We start from the raw sequence: 21,072 nt of genomic DNA, 5'->3' as shown, positions 1-21,072 counted from the left end.
ATAAGCATAGATATTAAATAGAATGAATCAAAATGGAAACATCAAATAGAAATCAAATAAAGTACATAAATGAACATACCTTGATTCCTGGGCAATGGGCAAAAAATGCTTCAGGACTCTGAGAATGATAGAGAGCCCCATGACCAACACAGCCCCAAGGGGACCGGATAGTGAGGCTTCCACAGTTAAAAAGATCCCCAGAGCGATAGCGATACTTGGCAGCTTCATTAACAATCTGAGGGGCAGAAAGAAAGACGGGGCATAGCACAATGAGTCCTTCCCTTCCAATCTCCTTCCTTTCTTCCTCCCTCCCTCCCTCCCTCCCTTCCTTCCTTCCTTCCCTTCCCAAGGCACAATGAGTCTTTCCCTCCCTCCCTGCCTCCCTCCCCCTCTTCCTTCCTTCCTTCCTGCCTGCCTGCCTTTCTTTCCCATAGCACAATAAGTCTTACCCTCCCTTCCTTTCTTTCTTAAGACAGGGTCTCGTCCCTCCCTCCCTCCCTCCCTTCCTTCTCTCCTTCCCTCCCTCCCTCCCTCCCTCCTTCCTTTCTTCCTTCCTTTCCCATGGCACAATGCGTCTTTCCCTTCCTTCCTTCCTCCCTCCCTCCCTTCCTTCCTGCCTTCCTTTCCCATAGCACAATGCCCTTTTCCCTCCCTCCTTTCCTTTCTTTCTTGAGACTGGATCCCGTCCCTCCCTCCCTCCCTCCCTTCCTTCCTTCCTTTTCTTCCTTCCCTCCCTCCCTCCTTCCTTCCCTTCTTTCTTTTTGAGACAGGGTCTTGTCTTTCCCTTCCTCTCTTCTCTCCTCTCCTCTCTCCCCTCTCCCTTCTTCCCTCTCCCCTCTCTCTTGCTCTTTCTTTCTCTCTTCCTTTCTTTTTTTTTCTTTTTTTTTTTTTTTTTTTTGAGACGGAGTCTCGCTTTGTCGCCCAGGCTGGAGTGCAGTGGCGCGATCTCGGCTCACTGCAAGCTCCACCTCCCGGGTTCACGCCATTCTCCTGCCTCAGCCTCCCGAGTAGCTGGGACTACAGGCGCCCACTACCACGCCCGGCTAATTTTTTGTATTTTTAGTAGAGACGGGGTTTCACCGTGTTAGCCAGGATGGTCTCGATCTCCTGACCTCGTGATCCGCCCGCCTCGGCCTCCCAAAGTGCTGGGATTACAGGCGTGAGCCACCGCGCCCGGCCTCCTTTCTTTTTGAGAAAGGGTCTCATTCTGTCACCCAGGGAGTGCAGTGCTGCGATCACAGTTCAATGTAGCCTCGGACTCCTGGTTTAAGCTACCCTCCTGCCTCAGCCTCCAGAGTAACTGGGAAGACAGGTATGTGCCACCACACTGAGCTAATTTTTGTAGTTTTTGTAGATATGGGTTTTCATTATCATTATGTTGCCCAGGATGGTGTTGAACTCTTGGCCTCAAGTGATCCTCCCACCCTGGCCTCCCAAAGTGCTGAGATTGCAGATGTGAGCCACTTCACCCAACCCCAATCTATCTGCTTAAACTATTCCATTAGATCTTTAAATATATGCTCATAACAAAATTATAATTGTAATACATTAGTAAAAGGATAATAAAATGTTTAGAATGCAGGTAAGGGTGGGTGGAAGGGTAGTGGCAATACTTGAATATTTCAATGACTGAACAACCTTAGAAATATTCATTCACTTACCTGATCAAATGCAGGGAAAATATAATCTGCGAACTGAATTTCCGCAATGGCAGTAGCTCCAGTGACCGCAATTCCGATTCCAAATCCAACAATTCCTTGTTCACACAATGGGGTATTAAAAACTCTATCTTTTCCTTAAAATAGAAAAGAAAAAAAGGTTAATGTGGCAAATGAGAGTAATGTCATGCATAAGACATTTAAAAATTCAGTAAACTAATAATGGGATGGAGAAGTATAGAACAGGTAGAGGAAACAGAAAATAAAGAGTATGGCTAGCCACGGTGGCTCACACCTGTAATCCTAGCAGTTTGGGAGGCCAAGGCAAGAGGATTACTTGAGACCAGGAGTTCAACACCAACCTGGCCAACATAGTGAAAACCTGTCTCTATTAAAAAAAAAAATAGTAAGGTGAATTATTTAAATCCAATTAATAATTGTATTAATTGTAAGTAATCTAATGTTTCAATGAAAATAAAAACTGTCACACTAATTTAAAAGAAAGGAAAACCCAACTATTTGAAAGGAAACACAAACTCTAAAGACAGTGAAAGGTTGTTAAAAAAAAGAAAAAAGAAGGAAAAAATAGACAATAAAAAACCTAACCAAAAGAAAGTTGATGTCACTATATTAATAGCAGGCAAAGTAGACTTTCAGGAAAAAAACACACCAGAGATAAAGAGGGAAAACGCATACTGTTAAAGGGTTCAATTCACAAGAAATAAATAATTCTAAATCTATACTTATCTAACAATGGGCTCCAAATAAATGGAAAAAAGCAACACAACTAAAACGACAAATGGACAAAATCATCACATAGTGGGAGATGATTTTTTAATGTACTAGTCTTAATAACTGACAAAAAACGCATACCAAAAAAAAAGGAGGGAGTGTAAAAAATAGAGATGATTTAAACATGTTCAACAAACATGGCCTAACTGACATACAAAGGACACTGCACCCAGAAGCAAAGAATACAAATCCTTTTCAAGTAAACAGAAAACACTGACATCAATTGACCATATACTGGACTACAAATCCAATCTCAACAAATTTTAAAAGATGAAAATTACATATATTCTCTGACCATAGTGTAATTAAGTTAGAAATCAATAAAAAGATCATTCAAAAAATTCTTATGTTAGAATTTTTTTTTTTTTGAGATGGAGTTTTGCTCTTGTCACCCAGGCTAGAGTACAATGACGCAATCTCAGCTCACTGCAACCTCTGACTCCTGAGTTCAAGCCATTCTCCTGCCTCAGCCACCCGAGTAGCTGGGATTATAGGCGCCCACCACTATGCCCAACTAATTTTTGTATTTTTAGGAAAGACGGGGTTTCACCATGTTGGCCAGGCTGGTCTCGAACTCCTGACCTCAGATGATCCACCCGCCTCGGCCTCCCACAGTGCTGGGATTACAGGCATGAGCTACCAGGCCTGGCTAGAAATTTTTTTTAATACATAGCTAAATAACTCACAGCTCAAAGAAGAAACTATAACGAAAATTAGAAAGTGGTATTTTAAATTGAATAATAATGAAAAAACTATACAAAATATCTTATTGAGGTTCTGAACGTAATGTCAGAGTTGCGTTTTTCAGACTACCCTTTCCACATTTAATGATTATAAACTCTGGGCAAAATAAAACAAACAACTATTTAAAGGCATTGAAGGGCCAAAAGTAGGCATAAACTGGAGTCTTGACTCTTGAAAGAAATTAAGCCCAGTGGATGACCATGACATTCATAAGGCTTGTCCTGCAAAAGGACTCCCCAGTCTATGAGTTGGGACAGCTAAAATTCAAACAAATAGACTCAGCCTGGTTGATCTGAGATGTCAGAAAATAGTCTGTGGCTACCAGTGGTTGAAAATTGAGAGACTAAATCCCTAAAAGAAGGGCACAGCATGGAGGAGCCCCAAAATCTGTGCAAAAACTGATCAAATCCTTGCCAACACCTGTGCCCACAGGACACTCCAAAAGCCCAGCAGCAAATAATCTCTCCCAGTTAAAAGAGCTGTGCCCACGAACAAGGAGGCAGATTTTGGAGTTCGAGACTCTTCAAATTAGAGAAGTTTGATAAACCCTTTAGACGATCCATTCGAACCACTAGGTACAATTTTATTAGCGTATAATTCAATTCTCACTTGACATTTCACCACCTCTCAGCTCATGCCAGAATTTCATTAGAAATTATAATTTCAGGATTCTGGGTGGACAAAGACAATAGCCACAGTCTGGCCATGTAACCAAATGTTTTGGGAGAAACCTGGTATTCATATTTCACTTCCATAATCCAAGGATACCAGTTCTTTTTCATATATAGAATTCACTTTTAGCTTAATCATTTCCTTTGAATATGAACGAAACATGGGGCAGGTGTTGGGAAATGCCGACCAGACACATCCTGTAGTTTGCCAGGCTATAAGCAGCTGCAAAAACTGAAAGCATGATTCATACTCATCATGATCTGTGACTATCTTCTGAAATTGTGACCTCTATTCCTCATCAATTCCCTATTTGACTGTGAGTAGCTTGATAATCTTTGAAAATCTATGATTCCAGTGAACCAACAACTCAGTGGTAGAAAATGAACGTAAATTCCAGCTGTCTCCCATGGAATTCACAGCCCTGGAATATCTGAACCACCTTAACCAAACTAGCAGCATTCTTATTGATTCCTTGCTAGTTCATGGGATTTAGATATTTTTCATCTCGGTAAGAAATATAGCCTTGTTGCCAATAGAAAGCAGAAAAAAATGAGTTTCTCAAAACTCTCTTACCCCAAAACATGTTTGGTTTGAGGAAATAGTTTAACAAGTCTCTCTGACAAGTTTCGATGATGTAGCAAAAAGTGCTTCAACATGAACTGTTAAAAATCGGTTTCTATTTTCTCCCAGATACTGATTGAGGAGAAGAGCACAAATAAGACACACAATATTGATGACTTCCTCTATCTTATAATGCAATTCATCCAATGTAAAGTTCTTGTAGTACCCTGTAAGTGTCCTGATAGATGAAAAAATACATGAGTGACTGCGCTATGAGCCAAGACAGACCTGGGTTTAAGTGTTACCTCCACGGATTACTAAACACTCTAAGGCTCCATTTCTTATGTGTAATAGAAAAATTATAACACTGAAAAGACTATAATAATTCATACATTTATTCAACAAATGTTTTTAAACTACTTAATATTATACAGACACTTTCCTAACAGCAGCAAACAAAACGAAAACATTCCTCATGAATGTTTACATTCTAGTCACAAGAAATGCAATAAAAACAAAATAAATGAAGGAAATATTTAGTTTGTTAGATGATGAACCAGGGGAGTAGGTGATGGAGGGAGGGAAACTACTATGATTTTTAAGGACATTGGGAAGACCCCACTGAGAGGTGACAGTTAAGCAAAGGGTTTAAATAAATGAGGATGTGTACTATGCATGTATCTGAGAGAATAAATATTCTGGGCAGAGCGACCATCAAGTACAAAAACCATGGGGTAAGAAATTGTTTAATATATCAGAGGAAGGGCAAGGAGTCCAGATTGCCTGGTCTAGAGTAAAAGAAAGAGTAGTAGGAGATAAAGTCAAGGAGTTACAGGATGGAATGGGTAGATGATCAAGCAGGGCCCTGGAGGACATTGTAAACCCTCTTTTACTGTGAGAGCGAGTCAGAGCAGGTGAGTGAGAAAAACAGGAAGTTCTTGAGTAAGGTCATGCCATTCTCTGAGCTGCATTTCAACAGGATCCCTCTGACTCGTATTTGGTGAATAGCCTGTCAATAGCAAGGGTGGACACAGCAAGACTGATTATCTGATACTGCAATAATCCCAGTAAGAGATAACTATGCATAATAGCAGAGAAGGTGGAGAAATGGTGTGAGACTCTGGATATATTCTAAAGATGGAGCTAAAAGGATTTGCTGATGAAATGGATGTGCAGTATGAGTCACAGCAATACTAAGGATGATTCAACGTCTTTTGGCCTGGGTAACCTGAAGGACAGAGTTCCCAGTAACTGAGAAAGGGAAAACTGTGAAGAAGCATGTTGGCTGAGAGATCAGCAGCTCAGGTTTGGAGATGTTTACTTTGAGATGCCCTCAGATATTCAGGTAGAGCTATCAATTAGACTGTTGGATATAAGTTGGAAGTCTTCAGCATAAAGACAGCATTTAATAACAAGGGATGGGATAAGATTACCTAGTAAATTTAAATGGAGAGAAAAGAAGAGATCTAAGATTGTAGCCTGGATACTCCAATGTTAACAAGACAAGCAGGTGAGACATAAATCAGCCAAGTTGAGAAGGAAAACAAGCCAGAGTTTGGAGGAAAACCAGGAGGAGAATGTGCTGTCCCAAAAGGAAGTGTTTCCAAGAAAAGAGTGATTAACTTGTGTCTATACTGCTATTAAAAAGTGAGATGAGGACTGAGGATTTTATCATTGGTGACCTTAACATGACCGTTTCTGCAAAGTAGGAGAGAAGAGAAAAAAAAAAAAAAGCTTAATTGCAGTGACTTCAAGTGAGAATAGAGAATAGAAGCAGAGAAATTGAAGACAATGAGTAGTGACAATTATATGGAGAAACGGTGCTATAAAGGAGAGAAGAAGCCAGGCGCTATGGCTCACACCTGTAATCCCACCACTTTCGGAGAATCACTTGAGCCCAGGAGTTCAAGACCCTATGGCAAAACCCCATCTCTACAAAAAATACAATAAAAACATTAGCCGGGTGTGGTGGCACGTGCCTGTAGTCCCAGCTACTCAGGAGGCTAAGGTGGGAGGATCATTTGAACCCAGGAGGTCAAGGCTGCAGTGAGCTGAGATGGCACCACTGCACTCCACCCTGGGCAACAGAGTGAAATTCTGTCTTAAAAAAACAAAGAAAGAGAGAAGAGAAGAGAAAGGGAGCAGTCACTAGAGAGGAATATGGGGTCAAGAGAGTTTTGGGTTTTTTTTGTTTTGAGATGGAGTCTCACTCTGTCACCCGGCTGGAATGCAGTGGCACAATCTCCACTCACTGCAACCTCTACCTCCTGGGTTCAAGTGATTCTCCTTCCTCAGCCTCCCAAGTAGCTGGGATTACAGGCACCCACGACCACGCCCAGCTAATTTTTGTATTTTTAGTAGAGATGGGGTTTCACCATGTGGCCAGGCTTGTCTCAAACTCCTGACCTCAGGTGTTCCACCCACCCCAGCCTCCCAAAGTGCTGGGATTACAGGCGTGAGCCACTGCACCCAGCAAGACAGGTTTTTAAGATGGAAAAAATAACAGCATATTTGCAGGCTGATGGGAATGATCAGTAGAGAAGAGAACATTGATTATTTTGAGAAAATTAATAAAATGGAGAGAAGGAATAATAACTGGAACCGTGTCTTTGAAAAGGTGACAAGAGAAGAAGGGATCTACTGTGGAGGGATTGATAGGAACCCTTACATTCTTTCAGAGTGCGGGAGGAAAGAAGGCATATGGGCATTGATGGTGGTACATGGATATATGCAGTGATAAGAGCTTATCCAAGTTCTTATTAGTGGCATCTATCCTTTCAGTAAAATGCAAAACTAAATTATTACCTAAGAATAAGGATGGGAGAAGCTGTTTTGAGGAGGGGGAAAAAAGTATGAAATAGTCATCTGGGAGAATGGAAGACCGAATGGACCCGGAACATGCGGCATGATGGCAGGCAACATGAGTGCCCCGGAACTTCCCAGCCTTGAACTTAAAGACCAGTTGCATCATGACATGTTTTGCTCCAGTGACATTCAGCTCAGGATTCACACAGAGAGATGGATTTAACTAGAATTAGATTTTGCCAAGCAAATATTGACATGAAATTTAAACTGGATGTAAAAGAAAGAAAGGTAATCAGGGAAATGAAAGACAGCAACAAGGTGGTAAAATCCGTGGCTTTTAAGAATCAATAAGGTCAAAAGACTGTTGGAATGGAGGTACTAGAAGCAGTGAGCTACAGTGAGATTCAAAATGCTAATCAGAGTTGAGGATGCTTCAAACTGAGATTATGGAGAGACCACTGTTATTGCTAACGACAAGAGTATGGCTGTAAGAATGAAAAGCTAATGTAGGATGGAGGATAAGATCACCAGAGAAGAAAAGGATAAGAAGCTGAGAAGCCAGAATATTGAAAAGACCATCCATGTGGACACTGACAGGAATGCTGGAGAGAGTGACAGTGAGCCAGGCTGGGAACAAAGAGGATCAGCCTGAGGTCCATAAGGACAAAGAGGGGGAGTGTCAGTGCTTAGCACTTACTTACACGGCACACTGACAGTATTTAACATATTTTTAATTTGAAAGGATAAATTAGATAAGGGGAGCTAGTTTCTTTGGATTTAGAAATCACATTTTTTTTCTGCCCCATTCTCAGCAACTGGATTGTCTTTTTCTACTTTCTACTCAGCTATTTGATATTTGGAACCAACTTTCTCAAATTCAATATATTAAATAGTGTGTATGTCGTAAGATAATAATTTCACACAGCTTAGCTCAGGTAGTATAAAAAATTAATATTCCTAAAATATATAATAATTTAAGTCATTCATCCAAATGATGACTAAATTGTAGGATGTTGAAATTCCTATCTTTTAAATGCAGTTGGGGTCTATAATGACACAGTAAGTTTCGGAGGCTCAAAGAAGTTGCAAGAAGGAATCTATATCAATCAAAGTGCTGCAAACCAAGCTCAGCAAATGTTTAATTCAGTGGTTAGTGGCTTTGACCTCATGTGAAGGAAAAAACTATGCCTACTCTGAAACAGTTCCTCAATGCCTAGCAGCTTTGATTGGGCAAAAAAAAAGTAAATACCATCTGAATTACTTCTTTCTAAACTCAGATAGCTGAATAAAATGAAAATTTCTGATAAACTTGTTGCTGATCAATAGTATAGATAACTAAAATAAAAGAAATAAATATTTCTATAACACGCCATTTTCTTATATTGTGCTACTCCTGCTTTGTATAACTCCATGATCTCCCAAGTCAATGAAAACGTGTGGAATGCCAGATGGTTGACTGTATATTTGACTTATCAATTTCTCACTTGTTGAAGATCAAGCATAAAATCATACCATCGCTTTCTAATAGTGTTCTTCTTTTGTAAAGGGAGCATGATTAAGAAGTTCTACATCACTGGCAGTACACCATCTGTTAAAGATATTGTCCATTACATAATACTAAACTTCATATTAAAATCAGCAGGTGACTCCTCTTGCTAAGCAATTAGAAATGGGTAAAATTGAGTCCACCAGTGAACCCTATTCCCTATCTAACATTCAGCCACAACTATAGACCAGAAAAACAGGGAAAAGAGGGCAGAGAAACAATTAAGAAAAAGAAGCCAGTGTGATGGTTCAGGCCTGTAATCCCAGCACTTCGACAGGCTGAGGTGGGCGGATCACTTGAGGCCAGGAGTTCGAAACCAGCCTGGCCAACATGGCAAAACCCCATCTCTACTAAAAATACAAAAAATTTGCCAGGTGTGGTGGTGCATGCCTGTAAACCCAGCTACTTGGGAGGCTGAGGCAGGAGAATCGCTTGAACCCAGGAGGCAGAGGCTGCAGTGAGCCGAGATCACACCACTGCATTCCAGCCTGGGGACAGAATAAGAAAAAAAAAAAGAAAACGAAAAAGCATGACTTAAGGTGACAGCCTATTACCTCCTGGTAGGTTAAAAGAATCACTAAGAATCTGTTTCTTCTGTCCCTAGACATTTTTCAGAAGCTTTAATTAGTTTTAGAGTTTATCTGTGAACAAAGTAGATCTGCAAGTTATTAAATCTATCTGGGATAAAATTAAATTTCTTCTTTCCATTATGGATTTCTGTAAAAGATTTCTGTAAAAGCAGATTTAAAACTGCCTATTTCTAAGCAAGTTGTGTTTCCTCAGGACCTAGATTTGAATAGGTCGGAATATCCTTCTGGAAAATGATCGACTCCATCAGGGAAACAGCTCAGGTCCCAGTCTCTGAGCAGAAAGATAAATAAGAACATAAATATTTGTGACTAAGCTACAAAATAAACCAGGGAAATAAAAGTCATTATAGACACAATTGTAACAGTGGGAGACAGAAATAAATAATACATCCAGTAATTTCAGTCATAGTATACTTGATAGAATATGTCGTGATTTCACAACATATTAAAGCTTGATGATGAAAAATTTGATAAAGATAAAACGCTTTAGGGTCAACTAAAGCAAAAATACAAAGCTAATCCAGAAGACCATTTCTGCCTCTTAAAAAATGGAAAACAGAACATTCTATTCATTAGACAGGCCAGAAAAATGCTTAAAGAATGAATATGCACGCAAATTTAAAAAATTACTAAGTAGAATGACAATACAGTTTATCTTGTATTGGGATACAAACTGGGATACTTCTGAGACTGTGAGGAGTTACTAAAAATAATTAACAGATGTTAGATGCTAACTGATTTTTTTTTAATCTAGTCTCTGTACTAGTTGAGAAGATAGTTTTTTTGTTGTTTTTTGGGTTTTTTTATACTTTAAGTTCTAGGGTACATGTGCACAATGTGCAGGTTTGTTACATATGTATACATGTGCCATGCTGGTGTGCTGCACCCATTAACTCATCATTTACATTAGGTATTTCTCCTAAGCTAACTGATTTTCAACAGGCTTAAACTGGGTATTTCTAGGCAAACAGGACTAACCTGGGTAAACCAAGGGTTATAGTCACCTTATTATTAGAATTACCAAATATTAACACCTAAGTTGAAAGTAGTAAGGGGAAAATGGTGTTCCCCTTACTCATACCTAATCCACCACATATTAGCATCGTAAATTAGGCTACTCATGATCCAGAGGTAGAAAACGAAAAAGAACACTGAATAAGCAATCCTGTCATCAAGGTAATCGTCACAGTTTACTGCCTAGGGTGAACACTATGATGCATGAAGCCCAGATCACCCATTTGTGAAGATCACCCAACATGTTGCCTTGGTTACTAAGAAATCTGCTGGCTGACAGATATCAGCACTTCAGCTATCACACCCTTTAGGGTCTGTTTTATCTGCAGTGAACCTCCTAGACTGAGGTCATGCTTGGCATCTCCCATCCACTGATTGATCAGTGTGAGAGTACAAAGGCCTGGTCATTTCAGCCCAACTAGGGACAAGTAGTTGGCAAAAGAGTCATTCTGATTGCACAGATCCCACAGGGTTGGCCAAGGCTGTCACTGGTCTTGCATCTCTTCTGGACATCTCCCTCTATCTAATTCTGCTTTTGCTTTAAAGCAGCACTATTTTTATGGTTCTAGAATATGACAGGTTCCAAGGTTTCCAGATTTAGGAAGTTTACCTATAATTATAATTATCCTACAACAATATTCTTCAAATTGTTACCTCCAAGAAGCATTGTTTAGAAATAGCTGTTTGTGAACCTTGTCCTACAGATTCTACCCTATTATTCTGAACACTCCAAGGCAAGATATCTGGGTCATCGTAATGGCTAAGAGACAAATTAAAGAAGATAAAAATCAACCAGAAACAAATGTATGTGCTTAGTAAATGCTTACTGAATGAATGTTTATTAAATGCAAAAGCCCCTCTGTAATCAATGAGTCTGCAATTCTGTGTATAGATACAACAATGTCAACACACAGCAAAGCCCAAATTAGTTTCAAGGATTCAGTGACTGGATTAAAATTTCTAAGCTCCTCTGCTAAGAACACAGACTGTCTCATTCATTTCATCAGTAGTCCAATAGTGCCTACTACAACCTCTTGAATTTACCAGTCTTTCAGTAATATCGTTTGAACGAACAAGCTTAAAAGACCCATCATTTTGGACTAAAGAGACATTTATGTCTATGGCAATCATGACGTGGTAACACCAAGTACTAAGATGTCTAGATATGTCAGCAAGACAGATTTAGTTTAGTTGAAATAGATATGTACTATGTAATATAAACATGAAATTTTTCATTTAAACAGTTAGAAAATCTGACAGTGAAGAGAGACTATAGGCCCACCCAAATATAAAGATTCTTGGCCGGGCGCAGTGGCTCACATCTGTAATCCCAGCACTTTGGGAGGCCGAGGTGGGCAGATCACCTGAGGTCAGGAGTTCAAGACCAGCCTGACCAACATGGAGAAACCCTGTCTCTATTTAAAAAAAAAAAAACACACAAAAAATTAGCCAGGCGTGGTGGCACATGCCTGTAATCCCAGCTACTTGGGAGGCTGAGGCAGGAGAATTGCTTGAACCTGGGAGGCGGAGGTTGCGGTGAGCCAAGATCGTGCCATTGCATTCCAGCCTGGGCAACAAGAGCAAAACTCCATCTCAAAAAAAAAAAAAAAAAAATTCTCACCCAGTAATCTCCAGTGCCTAGAACAATCCCTTGTACATAGTGGAATTTTAAAAACATGTGTTCAATGTATGAATGAATGAAAAATGAACCCAAAATAGTAATATTAAAATAGAAATGACAGTCAAAAATCACAGAAACTAAAAATCAGGCCAGATAACAATATTTTGAATATGCAACTACCCACACACAGATCAGTGGATTATGTCACGATTTTAGGTAGCCATGTATTAGAGAAATTAATTTTTTTAATGACAGAAAAGGAGAAAAGTCACAATTTTAAGCAACCCATAGAAAATGAAATAGAAAACATCTAGTTGAAGGTTAGCTATCATGATTATGATACAATAATGTTCAGTATCATAGACTGAGGTTTCTCAAACCAAGTACTAGATATACAACTTTTAAGGGAAAAATGTGTTCTTACACTCCTAATGCCAACTTAAACCACTTTTAATATGTTATTTTAATACATACAAAACAAAACTTAGCGTTTATTACCCTGATAAAAAGACAAAGCCAAAACAAATTTATAAATTAAATACAAAAATAACTACCTAACCAATTAAATTCAAATTAACAGTAAAAAATATGGCATAATGAACAACAGTTTTCTGCTGAAATGTCAACACCAACAAAGCTTTGAGTTTGATAATATATTTAATCTCTTTCTGTTTTTGTTTTTACTTTAATCATTCTAATGAAAAGAATACCTATTCACCTAAATGCACTGTACACAACAGTACTGATAACCTCATGGCTTCCTTAACCAGTTAAGGATAATCAGACCTCGTTCCAAACAAAACCACTAACAAGCAGTCCTTGAACACTAATTTAAGGAAGTCACTTAAAGATATGGTTGGTATCACAACCATATTGAATTCTGCATTATATGTGTGCCTTATTCAATTATCACTAGAAGCAGGTATAGAAAATTCTTTTTGTACTTACTGATACACTTACTTCTAATGATTGTTACAAGTTGCTCTATTAAAAAATGTAATCTGTCATCTGCCTACAACTTGAATGTTATCTCTATAATGCAGGTTCTTTTGGGTGTGGCAAGCAGGGATGCTCCTAGCACTGTTTGTTATTTGAATCTCAGTGAAAGCCTCATACACTTCAGATAATATGAAGTAGTTGGCCTTCACATTACCATGAACACAATAATAAACACCAACACTAATTTTACCATGTGGTAGTATCTAGTTGCATGGCAAATGATTCAGATGACCCAGAAAAAGCTTATATTACCTTCTCAAGATTATCGTTGACAGTAAAACCCCAAATTTTAAATCTCATAGAAAATGTGAGAACTCTCAGAATACATTCATGGACACAGAGGGTTGGTTAACACCAGTTAAAGAAACAGTACCCCAGGCATGGAGAAGGTGGACAAATAAAATAATTGACTCCACTGTTCAATTTTAGAAGAAAAATTCTACTTAAGACTAAGTTGGGGGGGGGAAAGTATTTTTTAAAACAAACTATCCATGGAGCTGTGGCAAATGTTTAAAAGCACAATTTTAGAAATCTCTCACGCATCCCACCAAAAAAACAACTAAGCTCCAAACAACCAAGCACTCAAAAAAAGAAAACCTACAAAAAAAAAAAAAAAAAAAATTTGCATTTTTATGGGGTAAATTAATCTTTTATTTTAAAATGAATTTCTAAATTAAGGAGAATATAAGTACATTCCTATATTGTATCTATTGGGGAAAAAAAGAAATTCAAGGTTATATTTACCAGTAATCCCACAAGGGGTAAAAATGTGTTCTTTAAGTAAATTAAGAACAAAAGAATTAATGTGATAGAATCAATGTGATAATTCAATGATCTGTAAAAACTATGGCTGGGTATGAAAAGAGCACATAGAAAAACTAATTACAAAATGACAAAATCCTAGTGCTATTGAAAACCTTCCCACTAACCCCATAGTCTTCAAATAAGGAAATCGAATTGTTACTTTGGTTAGCCCAAAGTCAATAGCCAGTAACTGGCAGCTTGACACCTGAATCAACAATTGCTTCCCTTTCTTTCTGCTAGAGAAATTTATTTCCTACATTGTCTCTTGCAAACTACTCAAGTCACAAATGCTAAAATATATTAAATTAGACCTTGTTATCTGGCACCACAGCCACAAATACAAAATAGTTTTAAATAGCTAATCTGAATGTAATAAGTCTTTGAGGACAATGTACTAAAATTCCATCATATGTTCTCCAAAAACCTATGCAAATAAGATAGCTACTATAAAACTGTCACAGTGCATGACCTAGCTACTAACAATGAAATAAAATAAAAAGCATGTTAAGAAAACAGGAATAAAAATGATCACGAAAACTTCCTTAATCAGGAATATGTTTTTAAAGTCCTTTTAAAAAGGGCTACTTCAAACTTTGATTTAATAATAAATTGCATATCAAGATAGCACTGTTAACACTGTTCCACTATTACTCTGTGGAAATTTATACATGTTTCTATCTCAAAAAGGGAGTGTAAAATCTCCAAACTTGTGGATAAAACTAAGATGTTACTGGTAACAAGGTGTCAAGCTGTTTTTACATAATCCACTTATTAAAGAAATGGGTATGGGGAAAGTAAACAATTAAATAGATAGAAGCCCTCGAATCAGTTCAGATTCAAGTGAAATTTCAAACTTACTATATCAATCTTATAGTTCAACAAATTATCTGAATTATCATAGTTATCAAAAAAATTAAAATGCTCTTGAAGTTGGGCACAAATTTTTAAAAGTACTTTTACTTTTTAATACATTATAAAAGAAATCTTAAAGTATAAAATAAAAATAATTTTGATACCTAAAATTTAGGTCTTCTTTTGTTTGCCAAGAAATTCAATTACTATTATCAATTACTAGATTAGAGACTACTAAAAATATGGAACATTGGAATGAAATTATCTTAAGATGAACAAAGTGCTGTTTGTCACAACTTAGATAAGATCTTTAATGAATTAGTTGTGTCCTAGGAGGGGGAGCAAACTGAAGATATAGTCTCTCAAATATACCTTCCTAATCTTATTAGATAGATGTTGTAAGAGATAATATCAAGCTCTCTCAAATCACCTCTTGCCACCACCAGAGGCTCTGATTCTGACCCAGTAAAAAATATCACTTGATATAATTTGTTTTATATGTACTTGACCATGTACAAAGCACTGTAGTTAGTTGCTACAAATGATAAAGGGATAAATAAAACACCATCCTGTCCTCACGCAACTTACAATGCGATAAGTCAAATATAATTATGATGTAAGAAAATGACATACAAATAAAATGCTATTAGAGGAGGGGGAATTCTTTTGGGCTTGGAGGACTCATACAAAGTTTTATGAAAAAGAAGACACTGAATTAGGCACTGAAGAATGGGCAGAATTTCAACAGGCACAGGTAGAAGGAAAACTGTGACCAAAGGCAGGAAACAAGGGCAAACTCTGAGTTGGGAAGCAAACCAAGAAGGCTGAAGTATAAGAGGATTAAAAACAGTAGTGGGAGATAAAGACAGAAAGTTTGGTGTATATAAGCAAGTTACTACAGTGCTTAAAAGCATGGGCTCTGGCATCACGATACATGGGTTTAAATCTGGTTCCACCATTTACCAGTTGTGTGGTCTTGGATTGTGCTTCAGTTTCCTCATCCACAAAATGAGGATAAAAATAACTAACCTGGCTATCAATCAGAGCTGATCTGAGGATCAAATAAGATAAAGCACATTCAAGTGCTCTGCAAACCATAAAGCATTTTATAAGATGTATAATGCTATTATCAGGATAGTGTTGAGGAAAATAAGAAGGAGAAAGAATTTGAGAAACACTATAGAACCAACAGGACTTAATAGTTGTTAGTTGAGAGGCACGTGGCAGCCAAAAATCCCCTGACAATTGGCACTGAGAAGTACTGAGGACGTTGCATGGTCTTTAAGGATCCCAGACCATCAGCTGGAAGATCTCACTAGGCATGTACTGTGCTCATCCTCAAACTCTATCCACTATCCTCAAACTCTATCCACTCCAGCTGGAAGATGTCTACAGTACCTTGAGTCACTCAACAATAAGCATTATCTCTCTATCTGGGATGAAGGGTGGGGTGGGGAAGGAAGTTCAGCCATGACAGCGGGGCTGTGACAGGCAATTCAAAACTATGAACCCAAATCCTGTTCCATTAGCAAGACCATGAATGGGCACCAAGGAGGCACACATCCAAAGATCTTCATCCAAAAATCCTGAGGTTTACCACTGAACAGAGGGAGGCTATAAACAGGAAGCCTGGCCATGGCTCACCTTCTGCAAAAAAGAGACCCCAAGAGTGAGAATGAAGGGCTGAAGATCAAAGGCAACTCCTGGATTAAAGAACAATGTTACTGCTGCAGCTGTGTATCTACAGCAACTTACAGACTACACAGGTCAAGGATTGAACCCAACCAAGGGGGCCCAAAGCCCTCCAAGCACTGCTTGGAAATGAGGGGCAATTGATCCTAAGAGATCACAGTTCTTTTCAAGCAAGCCTCCACTTAAAAGCCCTCACTCTACACTAGCCCCCTCAAGGGTCCCTGAGCTACATGCTGTGTGCTGTTTGCCATAACATCTGAGTAAGGTCCATATGACAGACATGATGATCCACAAAGGTACCAGCATGAACCTGGAAGTACAGGACCAACTCAGCATGCCAAGAGCCCCAGATATCTTCAGGAATTGTCAGTGCTAGTTTTGATAAGGCTATGGGCCCATAGAAGATATATTACAACTAATAATAAATCAACTACTAGTGTTTCTTAACTTTATGTAAGCTGAAATTTGCTTCTGTGCATGCTCAATGTGATTCTAAGAGATAAAATGTCTATACTTTGGAAATCACCCTGTCATGAATGAAACAAATGATTATGACCTGAATGTTTGGGTGTCAGGGAATATGACTACATAACTAGTTAAGCTTAAATTAGACTCTCCTTTAAGTGACTAAGCTTGTTAGCCTCTCCTTTAAGTGACACTTGAAGAGAAAAACACAAAAACTCATTTCAGGCAAACTGATATTTACTATGTCCTTAAAAAAGAAAGAATAACAGTCTTGTCATGTAAGAAAGAAAAACTATTTCAGTCTTCTATCTTTTATTAAAATCAAGTTTATTTATGTACCTGTACAAATTTCTTAAATGGAGCAATCTAAAACCTAAGAGATTAAAGTTGGAGTTTGGAGGAATACACAATAAAAAATGCAGTTTTTCAAATTAATGTACACATAGCTGATGCTGAATAAACAGATTCAAAAAAAAAAAGAATACAAAAATATTTCTGAATAAACCTGTAACGACTCCACAGTGCTTGAATACAACCAAAGCTGTTTTTCCAGAAAATCAAAAGAAGTATTTTCATTATCCTTGTGATACCAGCTTCAATTTAAGGGCAAGCCATCGAAATTTTTCTTTTTAATCTTCCTTCATTTATATGGAAATGAGATGTTTCCTAAAACATATCTGTACCCAGTACCTACGTCAACACCAGAGCTCAAAGCACACAAATTCCTCCAGCTGATTCCTGACTATAAGTGAAAACAGCATGCCAACATCATCTAAAACCCTTGTGCGTCATTCACCAAGGAGGACATTACCAAGCTGTCAATTTCAATTAACCTGCCTAGCTTTATAAATAGCCTAAACTATTCTATCTAAATAGGCTGGTGCCCTTTTCTCAGAAACAAAGGGAACAATAATGACAAAGCATGAAAAATAAATGAGCTTTCCCCTTTGTAAACAAGAGAAGGTTGACATTAAATGAATTCTAAGTCCAAACTGAGGACCTATTAATAAAAGAAAGCTCAAGAGAATGAAGAATCAGTTTTAACCTGAAAATAAGCAATATTCACTAACTATATCTGATATTGTTCTTTCAAAATATCTGAGTCTCACTGCTACTGGAACTAACTCAAGGCCCACACACAAGCGGTCCCAAATGCAATACAGTTTAAAAGCCCCAAATGATTAATGTTTGGCCAAAAACAAAAAAACAAAAAAAAAAGTTAGTTTTAAAAATTAAATAATATCATTATATTCTAAATCTGAAATGTTTTCTAATTTTCATAACTTACATCATTTCTTATGCTAGCTCTAAATGTTTCTTCATATAAAATCAATTATAACAAACAAATCTTACACATCACTTCTACAATCTAATTACTTGTGTACAGCATTTTTCTAGTTCACACTCCAATGAGTAAATAAAAATAGAATCAGAAAACACATCAATAAGATGTATCAAAAAGCAGAAATTAACTGGTACAGATCATTAATCAGGCTAGTGAATCCATTAGTCCATCTAATAATATTCCATTGTATAGAAAACACAGTTGGCCCATATTAATCTTAAGTAAAATACATGTGAATTCATGTGTGAATAAGTACACATACATGCACATGTATCATCCAAGTGATGCTTAACAAGCTTATTAAAAATGGCATAATATAACAGTGACATTTCACATATATTAAGGACAGTATTCAGCTCACTAAAATATCTAGGACTCAATTAAAAGCTAAGAAGTTAAATAAAAAAGATTTCTGAACAATCAAAAAAGATGAGGCTGGGTGTGGTGGCTCACGCCTGTAATCCTAGCACTTTGGGAGGCCAAGGCAGGCTGGTCACCTGAGGTCAGGAGTTCAAGACCAGTGTGGCCAACATGGTGAAACTCCATCTCTACTAAAAATACAACAATTAGCTGTGTGTGGTGGTGCATGCCTGTAATCCCAGCTACTTGGGAGGCTGAGGCAGGAGAATCACTTGAACCCAGAAAGCAGAGGTTGTAGTGAGCCAAGATAGCACCACTGCACTCCAGCCTGGGTGACAGAGCAAGGCTCCATCTCACAAAAAAAAAAAAAAAAAAAAAGATGACAAACTTGATTGACTATACTTAAAAGAGGTTCCTACTGTCACTCATATTAGCTTTAGAAAATTCCATTAGACATCATTCACTGATATGCAATATATTTACTGTATCAGTTAAATGAATCATCATTTTATTTCCTTTATTTGCACTATATCCTAACTGGTTTCCCATTCTTCATTCATTCAACCAATCTTTGTGTTTGGCACTATTATGGGCATCGTGGGAGACAAGAAGGTGAATATTATATATAAGTAAATACATGGTTGAAAATAAGTATACTGAGTTACAGGTACAGTACTAGATGGAAATAGACAATAGTTAAAAGGAATTCTAGATAGCAAGGGCTATAAGAAGATGAGCAGGGTCCAGAATAGAGGTTGGATTTGAAGTGGAAAGAGAGGGCCTTCTGAGGGACAGAGCAGCATAAGGAAGGCAGACAGGCAGAGAAGTCTGGGGACAACTGGTGGGTAGTGTGGGTGCAGCCAAGAATATGGGGGAAAAAACTTGAAGCTAGAAACAAAAGTCTTATACTAAGCTATGAAAACTGGACTTTACTATTTTTTTATTATTATTATTATGCTTTAAGTTTTAGGGTACATGTGCACAATGTGCAGGTTAGTTACATATGTATACATGTGGCATGCTGGTATGCTGCACCCATTAACTAGTCATTTAGCATTAGGTATATCTCCTAATGCTATCCCTCCCCCCTCCCCCCACCCCATAACAGTCCCCAGAGTGTAATGTTCCCCTTCCTGTGTCCATGTGTTCTCATTGTTCAATTCCCACCTATGAGTGAGAATATGCGGTGTTTGGTTTTTTGTTCTTGCGATAGTTTACTGAGAATGATGATTTCCAATTTCATCCATGTCCCTACAAAGGACATGAACTCATCATTTTTTATGGCTGCATAGTATTCCATGGTGTATAGGTGCCACATTTTCTTAATCCAGTCTATCATTGTTGGACATTTGGGTTGGTTCCAAGTCTTTGCTATTGTTAATAGTGCTGCATGTGTGTGAATAAACATACGTGTGCATGTGTCTTTATAGCAGCATGATTTATAGTCTTTTGGGTATATACCCAGCAATGGGATGGCTGGGTCAAATGGTATTTCCAGTTCTAGATCCCTGAGGAATCGCCACACTGTCTTCCACAATGGTTGAACTAGTTTACAGTCCCACCAACAGTATAAAAGTGTTCTATTTCTCCACATCCTCTCCAGCACCTGTTGTTTCCTGACTTTTTAATGATTGCCATTCTAACTGGTGTGAGATGGTATCTCATTGTGGTTTTGATTTGCATTCCTCTGATGGCCAGTGATGGTGAGCATTTTTTCATGTGTTTTTTGGCTGCATAAATGTCTTCTTTTGAGAAGTGTCTGTTCAAGTCCTTTGCCCACTTTTTGATGGGGTTGTTTGTCTTTTTCTTGTAAATTTGTTTGAGTTCTTTGTAGATTCTGGATATTAGCCCTTTGTCAGATGAGTAGGTTGCAACAATTTTCTCCCATTTTGTAGGTTGCCTGTTCACTCTGATGGTAGTTTCTTTTGCTGTGCAGAAGCTCTTTAGTTTAATTAGATCCCATTTGTCAATTTTGGTTTTTGTTGCCATTGATTTTGGTGTTTTAGACATGAAGTCCTTGCCCATGCCTATGTCCTGAATGGTAATGCCTAGGTTTTCTTCTAGGGTTTTTATGGTTTTAGGTCTAACGTTTAAGTCTTTAATCCATCTTGAATTAATTTTTGTATAAGGTGTAAGGAAGGGATCCAGTTTCAGCTTTCTACATATGGCTAGCCAGTTTTCCCAGCACCATTTATTAAATAGGGAATTGTTTCCCCATTGCTTATTTGGACTTTACTATTAAACACTGAGAAGATTTTAAGCAAAGAAGTGTTATGATCAGAGCTTTATTTTGGAAAATCAATCTCACAGATATTTTTAAATTAAATAAGACTAGGAAGGAGAGTGAGAACAAAGACTCATGATAATTGCTATAATCATTCAGATCAAAAGTACTGAGAGCATGAACTATGATAGTGGCAATGGGAACAACAGTGAAAGAAACCCCAAAGTAAAACCAGCAGAGCTTGACAGCTCTGACGTCTTAAATCTGAGCTGTTTTGAGGACCCAAAAGCAGGATCTAAGAGAAAGAGCTCAAAAGTCACCATACAGA

General features: G+C 38.0%; 1 protein-coding gene across 16 annotated transcripts in view; it reads right to left on the bottom strand.

The window, feature by feature from the left end:
• Window positions 1-21,072, bottom strand: part of BCKDHB (branched chain keto acid dehydrogenase E1 subunit beta) — a 377,315-nt gene that overhangs the window by 308,490 nt on the left and 47,753 nt on the right. For all 16 annotated transcript variants that reach the window (XR_010134301.1, XR_010134302.1, XR_010134300.1 and 13 more), the window contains 2 exons: window positions 1,662-1,795; window positions 80-235 (listed from right to left, as the gene is read on the bottom strand). Coding sequence is in view for 9 of the 16 variants with exons in the window: in XM_031012416.3 (XP_030868276.1) it covers window positions 80-235; window positions 1,662-1,795 (290 nt within the window). In the remaining 7 variants the exon portion in view is untranslated. The remainder of the gene's footprint in view (window positions 1-79; window positions 236-1,661; window positions 1,796-21,072) is intronic.

The sequence above is a fragment of the Gorilla gorilla genome, chromosome 5, assembly GCF_029281585.2.
Source record: "Gorilla gorilla gorilla isolate KB3781 chromosome 5, NHGRI_mGorGor1-v2.1_pri, whole genome shotgun sequence".
Taxonomy (NCBI): Eukaryota; Metazoa; Chordata; class Mammalia; order Primates; family Hominidae; genus Gorilla; species Gorilla gorilla.
This window is presented reverse-complemented; position numbering and strand designations above follow the sequence as displayed.